At 15.2% G+C, this 13,200-nt stretch overlaps 3 protein-coding genes across 3 annotated transcripts, besides 51 other annotated features; 1 reads left to right on the forward strand and 2 right to left on the reverse strand. All coding sequences in view use genetic code 6, as the record gives it.

Moving 5' to 3' along the window:
- Nucleotides 1–1,302: 1,302 nt before the first annotated feature.
- Nucleotides 1,303–1,363: a microsatellite.
- A 136-nt stretch (nt 1,364–1,499) lies between these two features.
- Nucleotides 1,500–1,580: a microsatellite.
- A 107-nt stretch (nt 1,581–1,687) lies between these two features.
- Nucleotides 1,688–1,743: a microsatellite.
- Nucleotides 1,744–2,077: 334 nt separating this feature from the next.
- On the forward strand, nt 2,078–3,528 carry IMG5_021060 (nucleolus protein required for cell, putative; the record flags this gene model as incomplete). Its single annotated transcript, XM_004039447.1, has 2 exons — nt 2,078–2,733; nt 2,896–3,528. The coding sequence occupies exons 1-2, from the start codon at nt 2,272–2,274 to the stop codon at nt 3,526–3,528; spliced, it is 1,095 nt and encodes a 364-aa protein (XP_004039495.1). The 5' UTR covers nt 2,078–2,271.
- Nucleotides 2,743–2,874: a microsatellite.
- Nucleotides 2,746–2,847: a microsatellite.
- Nucleotides 2,829–2,894: a microsatellite.
- A 560-nt stretch (nt 3,529–4,088) lies between the features above and the next one.
- Nucleotides 4,089–4,120: a microsatellite.
- A 43-nt stretch (nt 4,121–4,163) lies between these two features.
- Nucleotides 4,164–4,200: a microsatellite.
- Nucleotides 4,201–4,928: 728 nt separating this feature from the next.
- Nucleotides 4,929–4,965: a microsatellite.
- Nucleotides 4,964–5,048: a microsatellite.
- A 153-nt stretch (nt 5,049–5,201) lies between these two features.
- Nucleotides 5,202–5,242: a microsatellite.
- Nucleotides 5,243–5,440: 198 nt separating this feature from the next.
- Nucleotides 5,441–5,471: a microsatellite.
- A 2-nt stretch (nt 5,472–5,473) lies between these two features.
- Nucleotides 5,474–6,331, reverse strand: IMG5_021070 (hypothetical protein; the record flags this gene model as incomplete). The annotated part of the gene is made up of 1 exon (XM_004039448.1): nt 5,474–6,331. One exon carries the CDS (start codon nt 6,329–6,331, stop codon nt 5,474–5,476), a length of 858 nt encoding a protein of 285 aa, XP_004039496.1.
- A 142-nt stretch (nt 6,332–6,473) lies between these two features.
- Nucleotides 6,474–6,528: a microsatellite.
- Nucleotides 6,474–6,537: a microsatellite.
- Nucleotides 6,477–6,539: a microsatellite.
- An 85-nt stretch (nt 6,540–6,624) lies between these two features.
- Nucleotides 6,625–6,674: a microsatellite.
- Nucleotides 6,675–7,077: 403 nt separating this feature from the next.
- Nucleotides 7,078–7,133: a microsatellite.
- Nucleotides 7,079–7,127: a microsatellite.
- Nucleotides 7,134–7,200: 67 nt separating the features above from the next.
- Nucleotides 7,201–7,243: a microsatellite.
- Nucleotides 7,244–7,779: 536 nt separating this feature from the next.
- Nucleotides 7,780–7,815: a microsatellite.
- Nucleotides 7,787–7,874: a microsatellite.
- Nucleotides 7,787–7,908: a microsatellite.
- Nucleotides 7,789–7,908: a microsatellite.
- Nucleotides 7,807–7,908: a microsatellite.
- Nucleotides 7,869–7,928: a microsatellite.
- A 144-nt stretch (nt 7,929–8,072) lies between these two features.
- Nucleotides 8,073–8,131: a microsatellite.
- Nucleotides 8,074–8,131: a microsatellite.
- Nucleotides 8,083–8,129: a microsatellite.
- A 367-nt stretch (nt 8,132–8,498) lies between the features above and the next one.
- Nucleotides 8,499–8,530: a microsatellite.
- Nucleotides 8,531–8,549: 19 nt separating this feature from the next.
- Nucleotides 8,550–8,614: a microsatellite.
- Nucleotides 8,560–8,623: a microsatellite.
- A 21-nt stretch (nt 8,624–8,644) lies between these two features.
- On the reverse strand, nt 8,645–11,158 carry IMG5_021080 (phosphatidylinositol 4-kinase, putative). The gene is made up of 7 exons (XM_004039449.1): nt 11,090–11,158; nt 10,857–11,037; nt 10,731–10,803; nt 10,561–10,643; nt 9,143–10,439; nt 8,888–9,100; nt 8,645–8,797 (listed from the first exon to the last, which is right to left on the reverse strand). The coding sequence occupies exons 2-7, from the start codon at nt 10,970–10,972 to the stop codon at nt 8,696–8,698; spliced, it is 1,884 nt and encodes a 627-aa protein (XP_004039497.1). The 5' UTR covers nt 10,973–11,037; nt 11,090–11,158; the 3' UTR covers nt 8,645–8,695.
- Nucleotides 8,806–8,846: a microsatellite.
- Nucleotides 9,854–9,898: a microsatellite.
- Nucleotides 10,441–10,556: a microsatellite.
- Nucleotides 10,452–10,556: a microsatellite.
- Nucleotides 10,648–10,703: a microsatellite.
- Nucleotides 11,159–11,305: 147 nt separating the features above from the next.
- Nucleotides 11,306–11,358: a microsatellite.
- Nucleotides 11,316–11,382: a microsatellite.
- Nucleotides 11,383–12,118: 736 nt separating this feature from the next.
- Nucleotides 12,119–12,518: a microsatellite.
- Nucleotides 12,121–12,330: a microsatellite.
- Nucleotides 12,153–12,230: a microsatellite.
- Nucleotides 12,165–12,207: a microsatellite.
- Nucleotides 12,214–12,331: a microsatellite.
- Nucleotides 12,232–12,292: a microsatellite.
- Nucleotides 12,289–12,413: a microsatellite.
- Nucleotides 12,307–12,408: a microsatellite.
- Nucleotides 12,309–12,403: a microsatellite.
- Nucleotides 12,346–12,402: a microsatellite.
- Nucleotides 12,468–12,528: a microsatellite.
- A 17-nt stretch (nt 12,529–12,545) lies between these two features.
- Nucleotides 12,546–12,613: a microsatellite.
- Nucleotides 12,614–12,684: 71 nt separating this feature from the next.
- Nucleotides 12,685–12,723: a microsatellite.
- Nucleotides 12,724–13,200: the final 477 nt, after the last annotated feature.

The following is a 13,200-nucleotide window of genomic DNA, read 5'->3' on the forward strand; positions in this document are numbered from 1 at the left end:
TAATTTTATGACAAAATTTAATAAATTTTAAACTAAAATTAATTAAAACATTTTTTTCTTTAAAAAATATAAAAATACGACTTTTCTCCCCTCTTTTATATATTTCTAATATATATAAACGAAAAAGATATCCAAATTAATAAAAAATAAGCAATATTAGCCATAAAAGCATTAGTAAATTACCCCCAAATAGCTTTTTTTCAACAAAACTATCTATAATAAATAAAATTTAAATAAGATTAAGCCATAAAAATGTTAAAAAATATACAAGATGATTTATATAAAGAAGATATATAAAATTTAATATAAGAAATATGCGGAAAAAGTCCTTTTTTGGAACTTGAGGCCTTTTTATATTACAAAAACGGTAATTTTTGTGATTTAATTAAAGTTTTTTGTTATTAAGAGAGATGTTTAAACTAAAAAATGAAGGTTTTTGAGTATTTAAATGATTGTTTTTTGGATGAAAAAAACGTATAAAAAATACAGGAAATTTTCGCATAAAATATCGAATTTTTATATAAAATAAATTCTAAAAAAACTTTAATTTTTTTAAAGGAAAAAATTTAACATTAAAATCATTTTGAAAAAATAATTGAAAAAACTTAATTTTTTTAAAAATTCCAATTTAAAATTCTCAAAATTTTCATCAAAAAATTCCCTTCAAAATTATTTTAAATTGAAAGTATATTTTTTTAACTTTCTTGTAAATTTTAAAGGAAAAAAATCATTAAATTTCTTTAAAAATATCAATATGATTAATAATAAGTCTTAAAAATTCTAAAAAAAGAAAATATTTGGGAAGCTTAGGCTTTTCTATATTTAAAAATGGGTAATTTAGTATAAGTTTTAGACGTTTATGTTAATATATTGAATGATTTTTTACTTAAAAATTTAGAAAAAGCTTAAAATGTATTTAATATGGGTTTAAAGTTACTAAGATCATTAAAAATATAAAGAAATGAAGAAAATGATGTATATAATTACTTTTTTTTATAAAAAATAAAAAAAGTACAATATATATAATATTTTAAACAGGAATTATGGTTTTTTTGGATAGATAAGATTTTTTAATTGAAATAAAATGAAAAAAATTAAAATTTAATCAAAAATATGTAAAATTAAAGTACTTTTTACTGTTTTTTGAATGTAAATTATTCAAAATTAATTAAATAATTTTAATAAATTGCATTTTTGGAATATTTATAAGGAGAAAATAAAAAAATTGTTTAGAAAATTTATTCGAAAATATAAATTTTGAAAAAAAAACGTTTAGATATTACTTGATATATTTAAAGAATTTATAAATGATAAAAAATAAAGTTTAAATGAATAAAATGTAAATATAATATATAAAAAATAAGCATTTTTTTTTTAAATAAAAAGAAAAAAAGCTTTAAAATTTCATTAATGTGCAATTTCTGCCTTTTAGAATGCAAAAAAGAACATTATATATTAAAACAAAATAATTAAATATAATGTAAATAATGTTATAAAATATAATAATAATAATAATAATAATAATAATAATAATAATAATAATAATAATAATAGTTATAATAGCAATAATATAATTATAAAAGAGGATCATATAAATAAAAGGAATTAAATAATAAATAAATTATTAAATTATAATATTAATAATTGAAAATAAAAAAATATATATTATATAGTTATTAATTAAAATATTAAAAAAATTAAAATATATATTAATTAAAAAAAAAAAAAAAAATATTAACTTAACAAAGTACAAAATTAAATAAAATATAAAAAAATGGGTAAAAGAAAATATAAAAAACTGGATGAAGATCGTATAATAAAAAGAAAAAGAAAAATCTAAAAAAAAGATTATATAGTAAACAAAGATCTAAAATTTCCAAAAAATAAACAATTATTAATCGAAAACGAAGATTAAATAGCAAATGAAGAAAGCGACTATTGTTCCATATAAGAAGAAGAACAACCTTAAAAGACATTATTTGAGTAATTTTAAGAAAGTAAAAAGATATAAAAACAATATATATACATATATATATATAAAAAATAGAAGTTCTTTAAACTAAAAATCAAAATACTATTCGAGAAGATGAAAACGAAAAAAAGAATTACGAAAGACTGAGAAAATTTCCTAATAAAATAAACATAGAAATAACCTAATATCCACCTAATTATATAAAAAAATCGCCCGAAATATTAAAATCAGAATATTTAAAAGAAGAAGAAAAACAAATAACATATAAACAAACAGAAAAGGAAAAACTGCGTTAAAAAATGAGCGAAATATTTAATTTAGGTTAAACTGAAAACATAATAAACCCATATAAAAACTAAAACAAAACTAAAAGTTTAAATATATAAGATCCAATAAGAAATACACTAAATAACAATATTGAAATAAAAAATTACGAGCCAAATACTTTCTATTAAAATTAAAAAAAAATCTCATATTCAATATAAAACAAAGAAGAATACAATTTAAACTATTCTGCATAGCAGACACTCCAAAACAAATCTAATAATTTACAAACTACTTAAATTTAAGGTCTTTTTTAACTACAAGTTATAAACTCTTTTATTGAAAATTACTTCGATTCTATTTTTATAGACCAAAACGAAGAAAATGTTTAATAATTAAGAGAAAATTATATCAAACATATAAAAAATCATTTAAAAAATAACCCAAAACACACTGGATTTACAAAATCAAGAATTTTAATTATATTACCATTTAAAGTAAAAACAAATATATAAAAATATTAATAATAATATATAAATATATTAATAATAATATATAAATATATTAATAATAATATAAAAATATATTAATAATAATATATAAATATTAATGGTTTATATATAAATATTAATATTAATGTTTATATAAATAATATAAAGGGAGATGCTGCTTATTTATTAGATTTATTAGAAAAACAGTTTTCTTTTAAATAATAACAAGATTCAACTAAAAAAAGACTTATAGAAGGATATTTTGATGACGATAAATAAAGAGAAGAAGTTTTCAGAATCGGAGTAAAAATTAAAGAAAATTCACTGAAATATTTTGTTCCTTTTTCCAATGATGATATTATTATAGCTTCTCCTTTAGGATTAAAACTATCTATAAATAAAACTAGTACAAAAGATACAGATTTTTCATTTTTAAGTAGTTTAGAAATACTTATTGTAGATCGTGCTCATGTTATTTTAATGTAAAATTGGTAACATATGTATGATATATTACCTTTACTTAATAAAATACCTAAACATAAATAAACAACGAATAATTTATAGGACATTGATAGTATATATTTAGAAAACTTATCGAAATTTTATCGTTAAACTATAATTATTAGCGAGTTTTAATTCCCTGAACTAAATAATTTTCGAGAAAATACTGTCAAAACTATATAGGAAGCGTAGTCAGAAAACAGTACTATTTTGATAAAGAATATGAGAAAAAAACGCATTAGAATTTATAAAACTAGAAGATATAATGAGTCCAAACTAAGATTTAGAAAAAAGGTTTGATTATTTCACAAAAAAGATATGGCCTAAATTTAATTAAGATAATATAAACAAAACAATAATATTTGTTAATTCTTATTTTGAATATGTAAAATTAAAATCATTTTTTGTAAAAGCAAATGCTCCAGTATTTGGTATTTGTGAATATTCTAAAAAGCGAGACGAATAAAGTAGAAAAGCTTAATTTTTTAATAATACACTACCATATATTTTATATACTGAAAGGAAACATTTTTATGATCCGGTTTAATTTTAGTAAATTGATAATATTTTATTTTTATCGTTACCAAAAAATAACTTTGTATTTGATAATTTAATATCAAAGATATCAGAGAAAGGTCAAATAGTATCACTTTTTTCAAAGTATGATAGTTTTATTTTAGAAAGAATAATTGGAACTGAAAATGCGAAAGAATTTCTTGCAAATTACAATAAAGCAACAACATTTATAATATGAAAACAAAAAAATTATTTTAGAATAATTATATGTATATTATTTTTTATTTTTAATAATAATAAAAAAAAACATAAATATAAAAAAATTGTAATTTATAAAAAAAATAATATATATATATATATATATATATATATATATTTAAACATTTTATATTTATTTTTTAAGTCTATTTAATTATTTTTTTTTATATTTAAAATTTTTAATTTAATATTTTTAATGATTTTTATTTTAACGATTTCTTATCATTTAATTTTACATTTTTCATTATTTATTATTTTATGAATTATATAATATAAAGCGAAGATTATATATTATTTTTTTCACAATTATAATTAAAAATATTAATTAAAATTATATTTAATAATAGAAACAAACTTGATAGTTTTTATTTTAAAATTATATATAATTAAAAACAATATTTTAATATACTTATTATGAAACTAATATAAATTTAAAAATATAACATTAAATGAATAAACAAATTTTAAACAAAATTAAACTTTTCAAACAATGTATTATATAATAATAACCATAATTACATAGATTTTTCTCATATTTAAAAGTTTAAAATATTATTAGTATAATAACATTAAACTTTAACTTTTATAAAAAATATTATAATAATATTTATTAAACAATTTGATATAAAATACAATAAAAAAAATTGTAAATAAACAATCTAATATTTACTTTATGAATCTAAAATTAAATTAAAAAAAAATTAATTTTAAGGATTATTTAATTTAGAAGATTTCTAAATATAATATTAGTAAAAAAAAAAAAACAATATAAAGGTTTAATTAAAATGATATAAATATTGATTTATTAAAAATTAATGTTAAATATAATTATGTTTCAGATTAAATTTCATTGAAGATTAAAATAAATAAATTTAATACATTAAGTTCGAAAAAATTGCAATAATAATTAATATTAATATAGATATATTAAAAAAATAATAAATAAAAAATTAAATAAAAAATATATATATAAATATATATTTGTATATGAAAATTATATATATATATATATAATATTAAATATATATATATATATATATACATATTTTTTTAAAATATAAATTTTAAAAATATGATTAATTTACTTTTTTTTGTTTTATCATTAAAAAAAAAATAACAAATTTAAAATATTTTTATATATATTTTTTTATGTGTTTTATTTTATTTCGTAAAAAATTAAATTATAATAAATAAATGCCATATACATATTTTTTTTTTTATATATATATTGTGTTTTTTAAATAAAATACCTAATTATACAAAAAAAATAAAAAATTAATATAAATATAATATATATATATACTATTGGTTTTTTTTTTTTTTGCATATTCAACAAAATATATAATATTTTTAAATATATAATTACCTATATTGTTATAATGTAGTTTTTTATTATAAATTACTTAAAAAAATAAATAAGACCGACATTTAATTAATAATATATATGTATATATATATATATATATATAATTCATAAAACTTCAAAATCACTAGAATAGAGTTCATTTTCATATTCAACTTATTTTAAATAATCTGGTTTTACCTTTTCGACTGCCAAAAAGAAATCTTACACAAACTCTTCTTTTAACTAATCTAAAAATTAAAAGAACATTTTCAATTCTTCTTTATTTTCGAAAAAAAGTACATTACCAATAGACGAATCTATTTTTTTTTAATCTAAAACAGCATAATTTTTACAAAAATAACTATTTTAATCCACATTATTTTAATTAAAATCCTAAACATAATGAGGGTCTAAATATATCAATTAATCTTCAATTCTTCCGACAAAAAATAACGCTTTTTTCGGTTTTCCTCCTATCATTCCTATAGAATTTTTATAATCGAATATCTTTAAAGCAATTTTTAAGTAATTTTCTTCAGTTTTCTCTAAACCAAGTTTACACACTAAAAATAATATTAATCCATTCTTTTCAGAGGAAAACTCCATCTCTAAATCTTCAAAAATCAGAATTCTATCGCTTGAAATAGTCCTTATTTTTAGATCTTTAAACCCTTTTTTTTCATTTAAAATCTATAAAATGTAACAAATTCTAATAGGATTAAACCAATCTCCCGCTTCTAACTTAAATTCTTCCTTTCCGGCTTCACATATGTTTTATATGGAAAATAAACTGTCTTTTTTATCCTAAAATAGGTCGATTATTTCGTCTTCTTTGATTTAAAATCTTTTTAAACCTTCTGCTAAAGCCATCTATCCTACTCTTATCATACATCCCCATCCTGTATCACTAATATATTCATATTAGGGAGCTTTTAAAGGAGGGAATTTTCTTCTATAAGTTATCCAAATAATACTTTCAAACATATCTATTAAGTTTTGACGAGTTAAAAGAAGATCTTTTTCATCAGTGGAAAGTTTTTAACCTTAAAAGTAAACTTCTTAATTCTTTTAAAAAGGAGAATATTTAGATGAATTATTTAATAATTTATAGAGTAGATTTGTACTTTATATATAAATATATATATATATATATATATATATATATATATATAAATATATATTTAAATATAAAAACCCGAAGTCATGAATTATTTCTAAAAATGTTTAATCGCGAATTTTTATAGATTAATCTTCTTAATTAAATTATATTGTTTAAAATTATTCTTATATATTTTATTTTATTTATTCTTATTTTTTTCATTATTATCTATTTAAAATTCCTCCATTTTTTAAGTTTTATTAAAATAATAAATATAAATTAATATTTATATAAACAATAATATATATAGTATAATTTATATAAATATATATAAACTAAAAAAAAATTTTTTTAATATAAAAATTATAATTAATAAAAAAAATTGTAAAAAATTAATGTATTCGTTTAAAAAAAAAATATATAAATTTTATAAAATTGAAACACCATAAAAATTATTTAAATCAATAAATAAAAATAAGTTTTATAATCAATATTATGATAAAAAAATAGAATTTTTATTAATATAAAGATAATTATTAAATAATTATATTATTTTTCATTTATTATATTTATAAAAAATTTATATAATTAAATTATTAAAGTATAATTTTTATATATTATTTTAATTTGGTTTATATTATTATATTATTTTATATTATCATATTATTATATTATATATTAATTTTAATATATTTTTTTTTTTTAAATAAATTAAAATAAAAAAGTATTATATTTTTATTTTTATTTTATAATTAATTTATTTTATTTAATTAAAATTTATTTTTTATAATATAAAAATATAGAATTTATAAATTATGTCATTTTTATAAATTATTTTTTATTTTTATAATAATTATTATAATTGTTTTATAGAATTTTTTTAACCTTCTTTACATCGATCATTATAATATTTTTTTTAATTTAATGCTGTTTTATATGAACTATATATAATTTATTATATTGTAAATATAAAAAAAAAAGTAAAAAAAAAATAATAATATCATATTTATTATATAAATCTGAATAAATTTATTTATAAGAAATAAAATCATAAAAAAAAAAATTAATAAATAATCTTTGATATCAAAAATAATTATAAAATATAAAAAAATTGATATTTCAAAAAAAATGATTGATATACTAATAAATAAAAATATATAAACATTAAAAAAACTTAATTATAAAATAATTTATAATAAAAAATACAATTTTCAATAAAAGATATTTAAGAAATATAATTTAATTAAAATTACTAAAAAAATTTTTATATAAAAAATAAATATAAATAATTGAATATATAAATATATAAAAAAATTAATATAAAATTAAAATAATATCCATATATATTTATATCTTTATATATTTATATTTTTTTATATTTATATTTAATATTATATACTTTTATTTTTATTAATTTATATATTTATAATTTTTTTATTTAAATTTTTTATATTTATTATTTCAAAGTTTAAATATTTTTTTCGTATTTTTTTATTTTTAATTGAATATTATTTGTTAAAATTTCTTTTATATACTTTCTTATTTATTATTGTTTTATATTTTTTATATATCATATTACTTTTAATATATGTAAATGTGTTTTGTATTATTTCATAATTTAATTTAATATTTTTCTTTTTTTTTATATTATTTATTTTATTTTTACTTATATTTATTTATTTTTACCTTCGAATACATATTATTATATATTATATTTATTTCATTATAATTTCATTTATATTAAAATCTTAATAATTTACTATATTATAGAATTAATAAGAATATATAAATATATAAATAAAAATATAACTTTTTACATTCAATTTTTTTCATTTTTTTATTTAAATAGACTATTTTATGGAATTTTAATTATATTTTATTAATGAATGTATAATATTTTTTGTTTTTTTTAAAAAAACAAAATTTTGAATTTATCAATTTATATCAAATCATTTTTTTTAATCTAAAATATGAATTAATATTAATAAAAATGAAATAAAGAAATAAAAAATAATTTAATATATATTTATTATTTATAGAAAGTTAAATAAGTTAAAAAATTAATTATTTAAAAAATATAATTAAAAATAATAAAATATTTATTATATATAAATATATATATATATATATATATATATAAAAAATTATAATATATATATTTATATATAAAAAAAATTTTAAAACATGTTTAATTTTTTATATATAAAAAATATTTATCATCTATAAAAAATAAAAAATGTCATTAATTTTCAAGGCATAATTCCATTAGTCATTTTCTAAAAATTATCATATTATTTAGTTCTCCAATTATCATAACTATCTTCCACTAATTTATTTGAATAATCTATTAACTAAATAAATAAAAAATAAATATATATATAAAAATAATATTTATATATATATATATTTATATTTGTTAAAAAATTATTTAATAAATATACAGCTTTCTAATCTAAATTTTCCTTAAATCTTTCCCTAAAAGTACCAATATCAAATTTGTAAAAACACGGCAAATCCGACTATTCCATCATAATTTCAACTAAAAAGACAATTTCATCTACATATTTTTACAATTCTTAGAATCCCATAAAAACGATATTTTTAAAATATTTAAATAAATCCGAATTTTTTCCTCCCATAAGTTAAACATATTCCTTTTAATAAAATCTTTATATAAAATAAATACATAAAAATACTTTTGTCAATTTAAATGGTGCATTTTCAAAATTAATCCCACCTGGTGATATACTGAACATAAACCCATAATCAATATGAATTAAATAACCTTTATTATCAATTAAAATATTTCCATTATGCCTATCTTTAAACTACAATAAATAACATACAACCGAATACCCTGCTAGACTATCAATAAAGTTCTTTTAGGCTTTCTCAAATCCCTCTCCAAAACACTCTTAATAAAAATCCATTAAATTCGTAAAATTTGCCACTTTTTTTTTTAACCCATCAATCGAAAGTGTATTTGGTAAAAATTCCAAAATTCCTGAACTTGCTGAAGTTGCTATAATTTCATAAGGCCTTAACCATAAAGGAAGACCTGCTTTTTAAAAAATAGCTTAAAATTTACATATTAACTACATAGCTAATAGCTCTTACCTTAAATCGTCCCCTCCTTTGAATATAACAGATCTAATTTAGTAACTTTCAAAGTGAGAAAAGGGCGAGTTTTGCCTGATAACCTCCATTTTATCTTCCCATATATCCTCCCAAGGTCCAAATTTCCTCGGGAATTCTACTGTGTTCATTTTTTGGTTTTTCCCTATATTATCGTCTGCTTTAGTCAGTATTTTCTACTCAATAATATCATAATGTAGATATCTATAAATCATTTAAATATGTTTTTTTTTCGAAGGGAATTCTTTCATTATTTTATGGAAAAATTCGAGTACATCTTTTATTTTTAAGTCTTTTAATTTTACACTCTTTTTTTTATTTTCTTATTTTATATCTCTCTTTTATTCCTCTATATTTATTTCTTTATATACAGAATGTCTTCTAGTATTTCTTTTTTTAGGCTTGAAATAAATATTGAATCTTTTTAAGTTATTTTCATATATTATCTTTCTTTAAGGGTCTATAATTGTTTATTATATATGTATTTTCTTTTTCTCGTGTTTTATTAATTATTCTTAAATTTATAAACTAGATTATTTTCTTAAAAAAAGGTTGTGAAAATTCTATATAGAGGTCTAGTTTTCAGTTTTATTAATTAAAGATTTAAATGTAAGACCTTTTTTAACCTCTTGTACTATTTTATTTATATTTTCTTCTTCTTCTTCCTATTATTTCGCCCATTTATCGAAATTTTGGTATTTATTTATCTTTTCTTCCTTAGTATTCTACTATATCTATTCGAAATTATCATCTATTTCTTCTTCAACTACAAAATCATCATTATTAATACTACTTTGAGTCTCATCTAATTCATTAGTATCATTTTTTTTCTTTTTAAAAGTATCAAAATCTTTAATACTAATTATAATTTATATATATAAAATAATATATATATATATATATATATATATATATATATATATATATTTATATATTTATAATTATATTTATATTTATATTTATATTTATATATATTTACTCCACTGTTTCTACTACAACTCTATAAAGAACTCTCATTTTTGTATTAAAACACGTAAACTCGTTTTCTATGATACGTACAATCTTTATTTTTTAATATATATTTATTAATTTTTATATTTATATGTATTTTATTTTTTAATAAATTTTAATTATTATTTTAAAAAATACGAAATTTGAGTTAAATTGGGATGTCATTTCTTTTCTAAAAGGAACACATATTCCTTAAAATAAATTATTTCCTCTTTTATATTTATATTTACATATAATAAATATATTTATATTTAAATTTTTTACTTTTATTTATTCTTTAATTAACGTAACCATTTATTTGCTACTATCATGTAATCTTTTAGTACACTTTTTCGATTTTCTATAGGATGCTTTTTTAAAGTTAATGATATTTTTACCATATTTTAAATAAATTTGCTTATTTATGTATTATAAAATGTCCTAATATCTCTAATTTTGATTTATACTATTAAATGTTGAATATATTTGACAAATATATAATAAAAAATTAAAAAAACATTAATATTGTTCAGGATCATTAGGCAATTATTTTTAATTATAGGTACCGTTTGCATATGATTATTCAGCACTCTTAATTATAACATATATATATACATATAAATATTCTATTTTTTACTTTTCGTAATTTTTATATCCTATTATATTCTTCTGGTATATTTTTAAGTTTTTCACTATAGGCGTCTAAAGTCCAATCAATCTAAAAAGTTAATAATTATATTATATATATATAAATAAATATATATATATATATATATATATATATATAATAATAAAAATACTAATAAATATAACTCTGTACTCTTCGAACAAATATCAATAAGAAATTTTTCAAGTGAAAGAGATCCTCTAACAATTAATAAATAACTGTTTTTATTTAAATAAAATGGTTATTAAAAATAGTAATTTATTTATAATAAATAAATAGTAGTACCATATTTAAGTCATATAAAAATTTAAATAATATTCATTATAATTGTATAATTTATTTATTAAATAATCATGTACTCCTCTTTAATTATAAAATTAAAAAAAGTGCTAAACTAGTTTATCAGCACTAAAATTATTATCTTTATATTGCTATATTAGTTCATTTGATTTTTCTATTTGTGCTAGTAAAAAATATTAGTTCTCATGTTCTTCATCATTTTGTTCTTTTTTTAATTTATTTGGAGCTAAAAAAAACTTGCTCATATATTTTTATTTTATTTTATTTTTCTATATTTGTTTTGCTTTTTTATTTTATTTTTACTTAATAGAAAAAAAATATTATTATGCTCAAATTAAATAAAAATTTATCAATTTATATTTTATAAAACAACATATATTTTATAAATAACTAAAGTTACAATAAAGATGAAAACTATTTATTTGTGATTAAGATAAGATCTATTACTTATTTTATTGTTATCTTTTTATTTATATCCTTTAATATATTTATTTTTTAACAAAAAAGAAGATCCAACAATAAAAAAATCTAAGAAAAAAATATAAATTGTACTTAAAAGTTTTTATAATAAAATTAAAGAAAATAAAAAAAAATATATATATAAAAAAAAATGAAAATTATATTAAATATATATATATATATATATAAATATATATATATATATTATATTAAAAAATATAAAATAATATATATTTATAAAAAAAAAAATAAACAAATAATAAAAACATACAAAATAACATATTATAAAATAAAATAGTATATATAAATAAAAAAATATATATAAAATAAAAAAACCAAAATTTGTAAATAAAAAAATCAAATAAATATATTATAAAAAAAACACAAAAATATATATAAAAAAAAAAAAATCTAAATGTAAAACTGTATGTATATATAAATAAATATTTATATATAAACTATTAATAATTTATATATATAAAACAAATAAATCTAATATAAAAAAAAAAAATATATATATAATAACAAAAAGATTTTAATGTAAACCTATATATATAAATAAATATATATATATAGATAATAAAAATTAATAATTAAATATATATAAATATATATATTTATTAAAAATTCTTTTAATTTTTTATAACTTCAAAAAAAATAAAAATTTATTCTTTTCTAAAAATAAATTATATATATAAATATATATATATATATATATATATATATTAAAAAAAATGTAATATTCCCTTAATTTAATTATACCTAAAAATTTACAAACTAGTAATTAAAAATTTAATTCAACATAAGCAATTTAATAAAGACGTTCTCTAAAAAACCTAATAGTAAAAAAATTTACTGAAAAATACCTTCCAAATCCCAAAAAGTAACATTTAATTCAAGATATTCAATCAGAAATCGATTTTTTATTTAATACATAAGAAGTGAATGAAAAAAATTTCAAAATATTAAAAGAAAGATTATAAAAATTATCAAAAAATTAATATTTCAGCACTTCTTTGGAAAACGAAAACATATAATAATAATAAATATAAAATAATTAACTAAAACACTCACTTTAAATTTCTTAAAGGAGTTTTAATAGCAAGAAAAATCATAGTCTATATTATTTATCAAAAAGGGAAGAAAACGAATGGGCCGAATTAGTTAACTTTAATTAAAAATAATAGAAAAAAGAGATTTAAT

Source organism: Ichthyophthirius multifiliis (genome assembly GCF_000220395.1).
Source record: "Ichthyophthirius multifiliis unplaced genomic scaffold scaff_1120509249658, whole genome shotgun sequence".
Classification (NCBI taxonomy): domain Eukaryota; phylum Ciliophora; class Oligohymenophorea; order Hymenostomatida; genus Ichthyophthirius; species Ichthyophthirius multifiliis.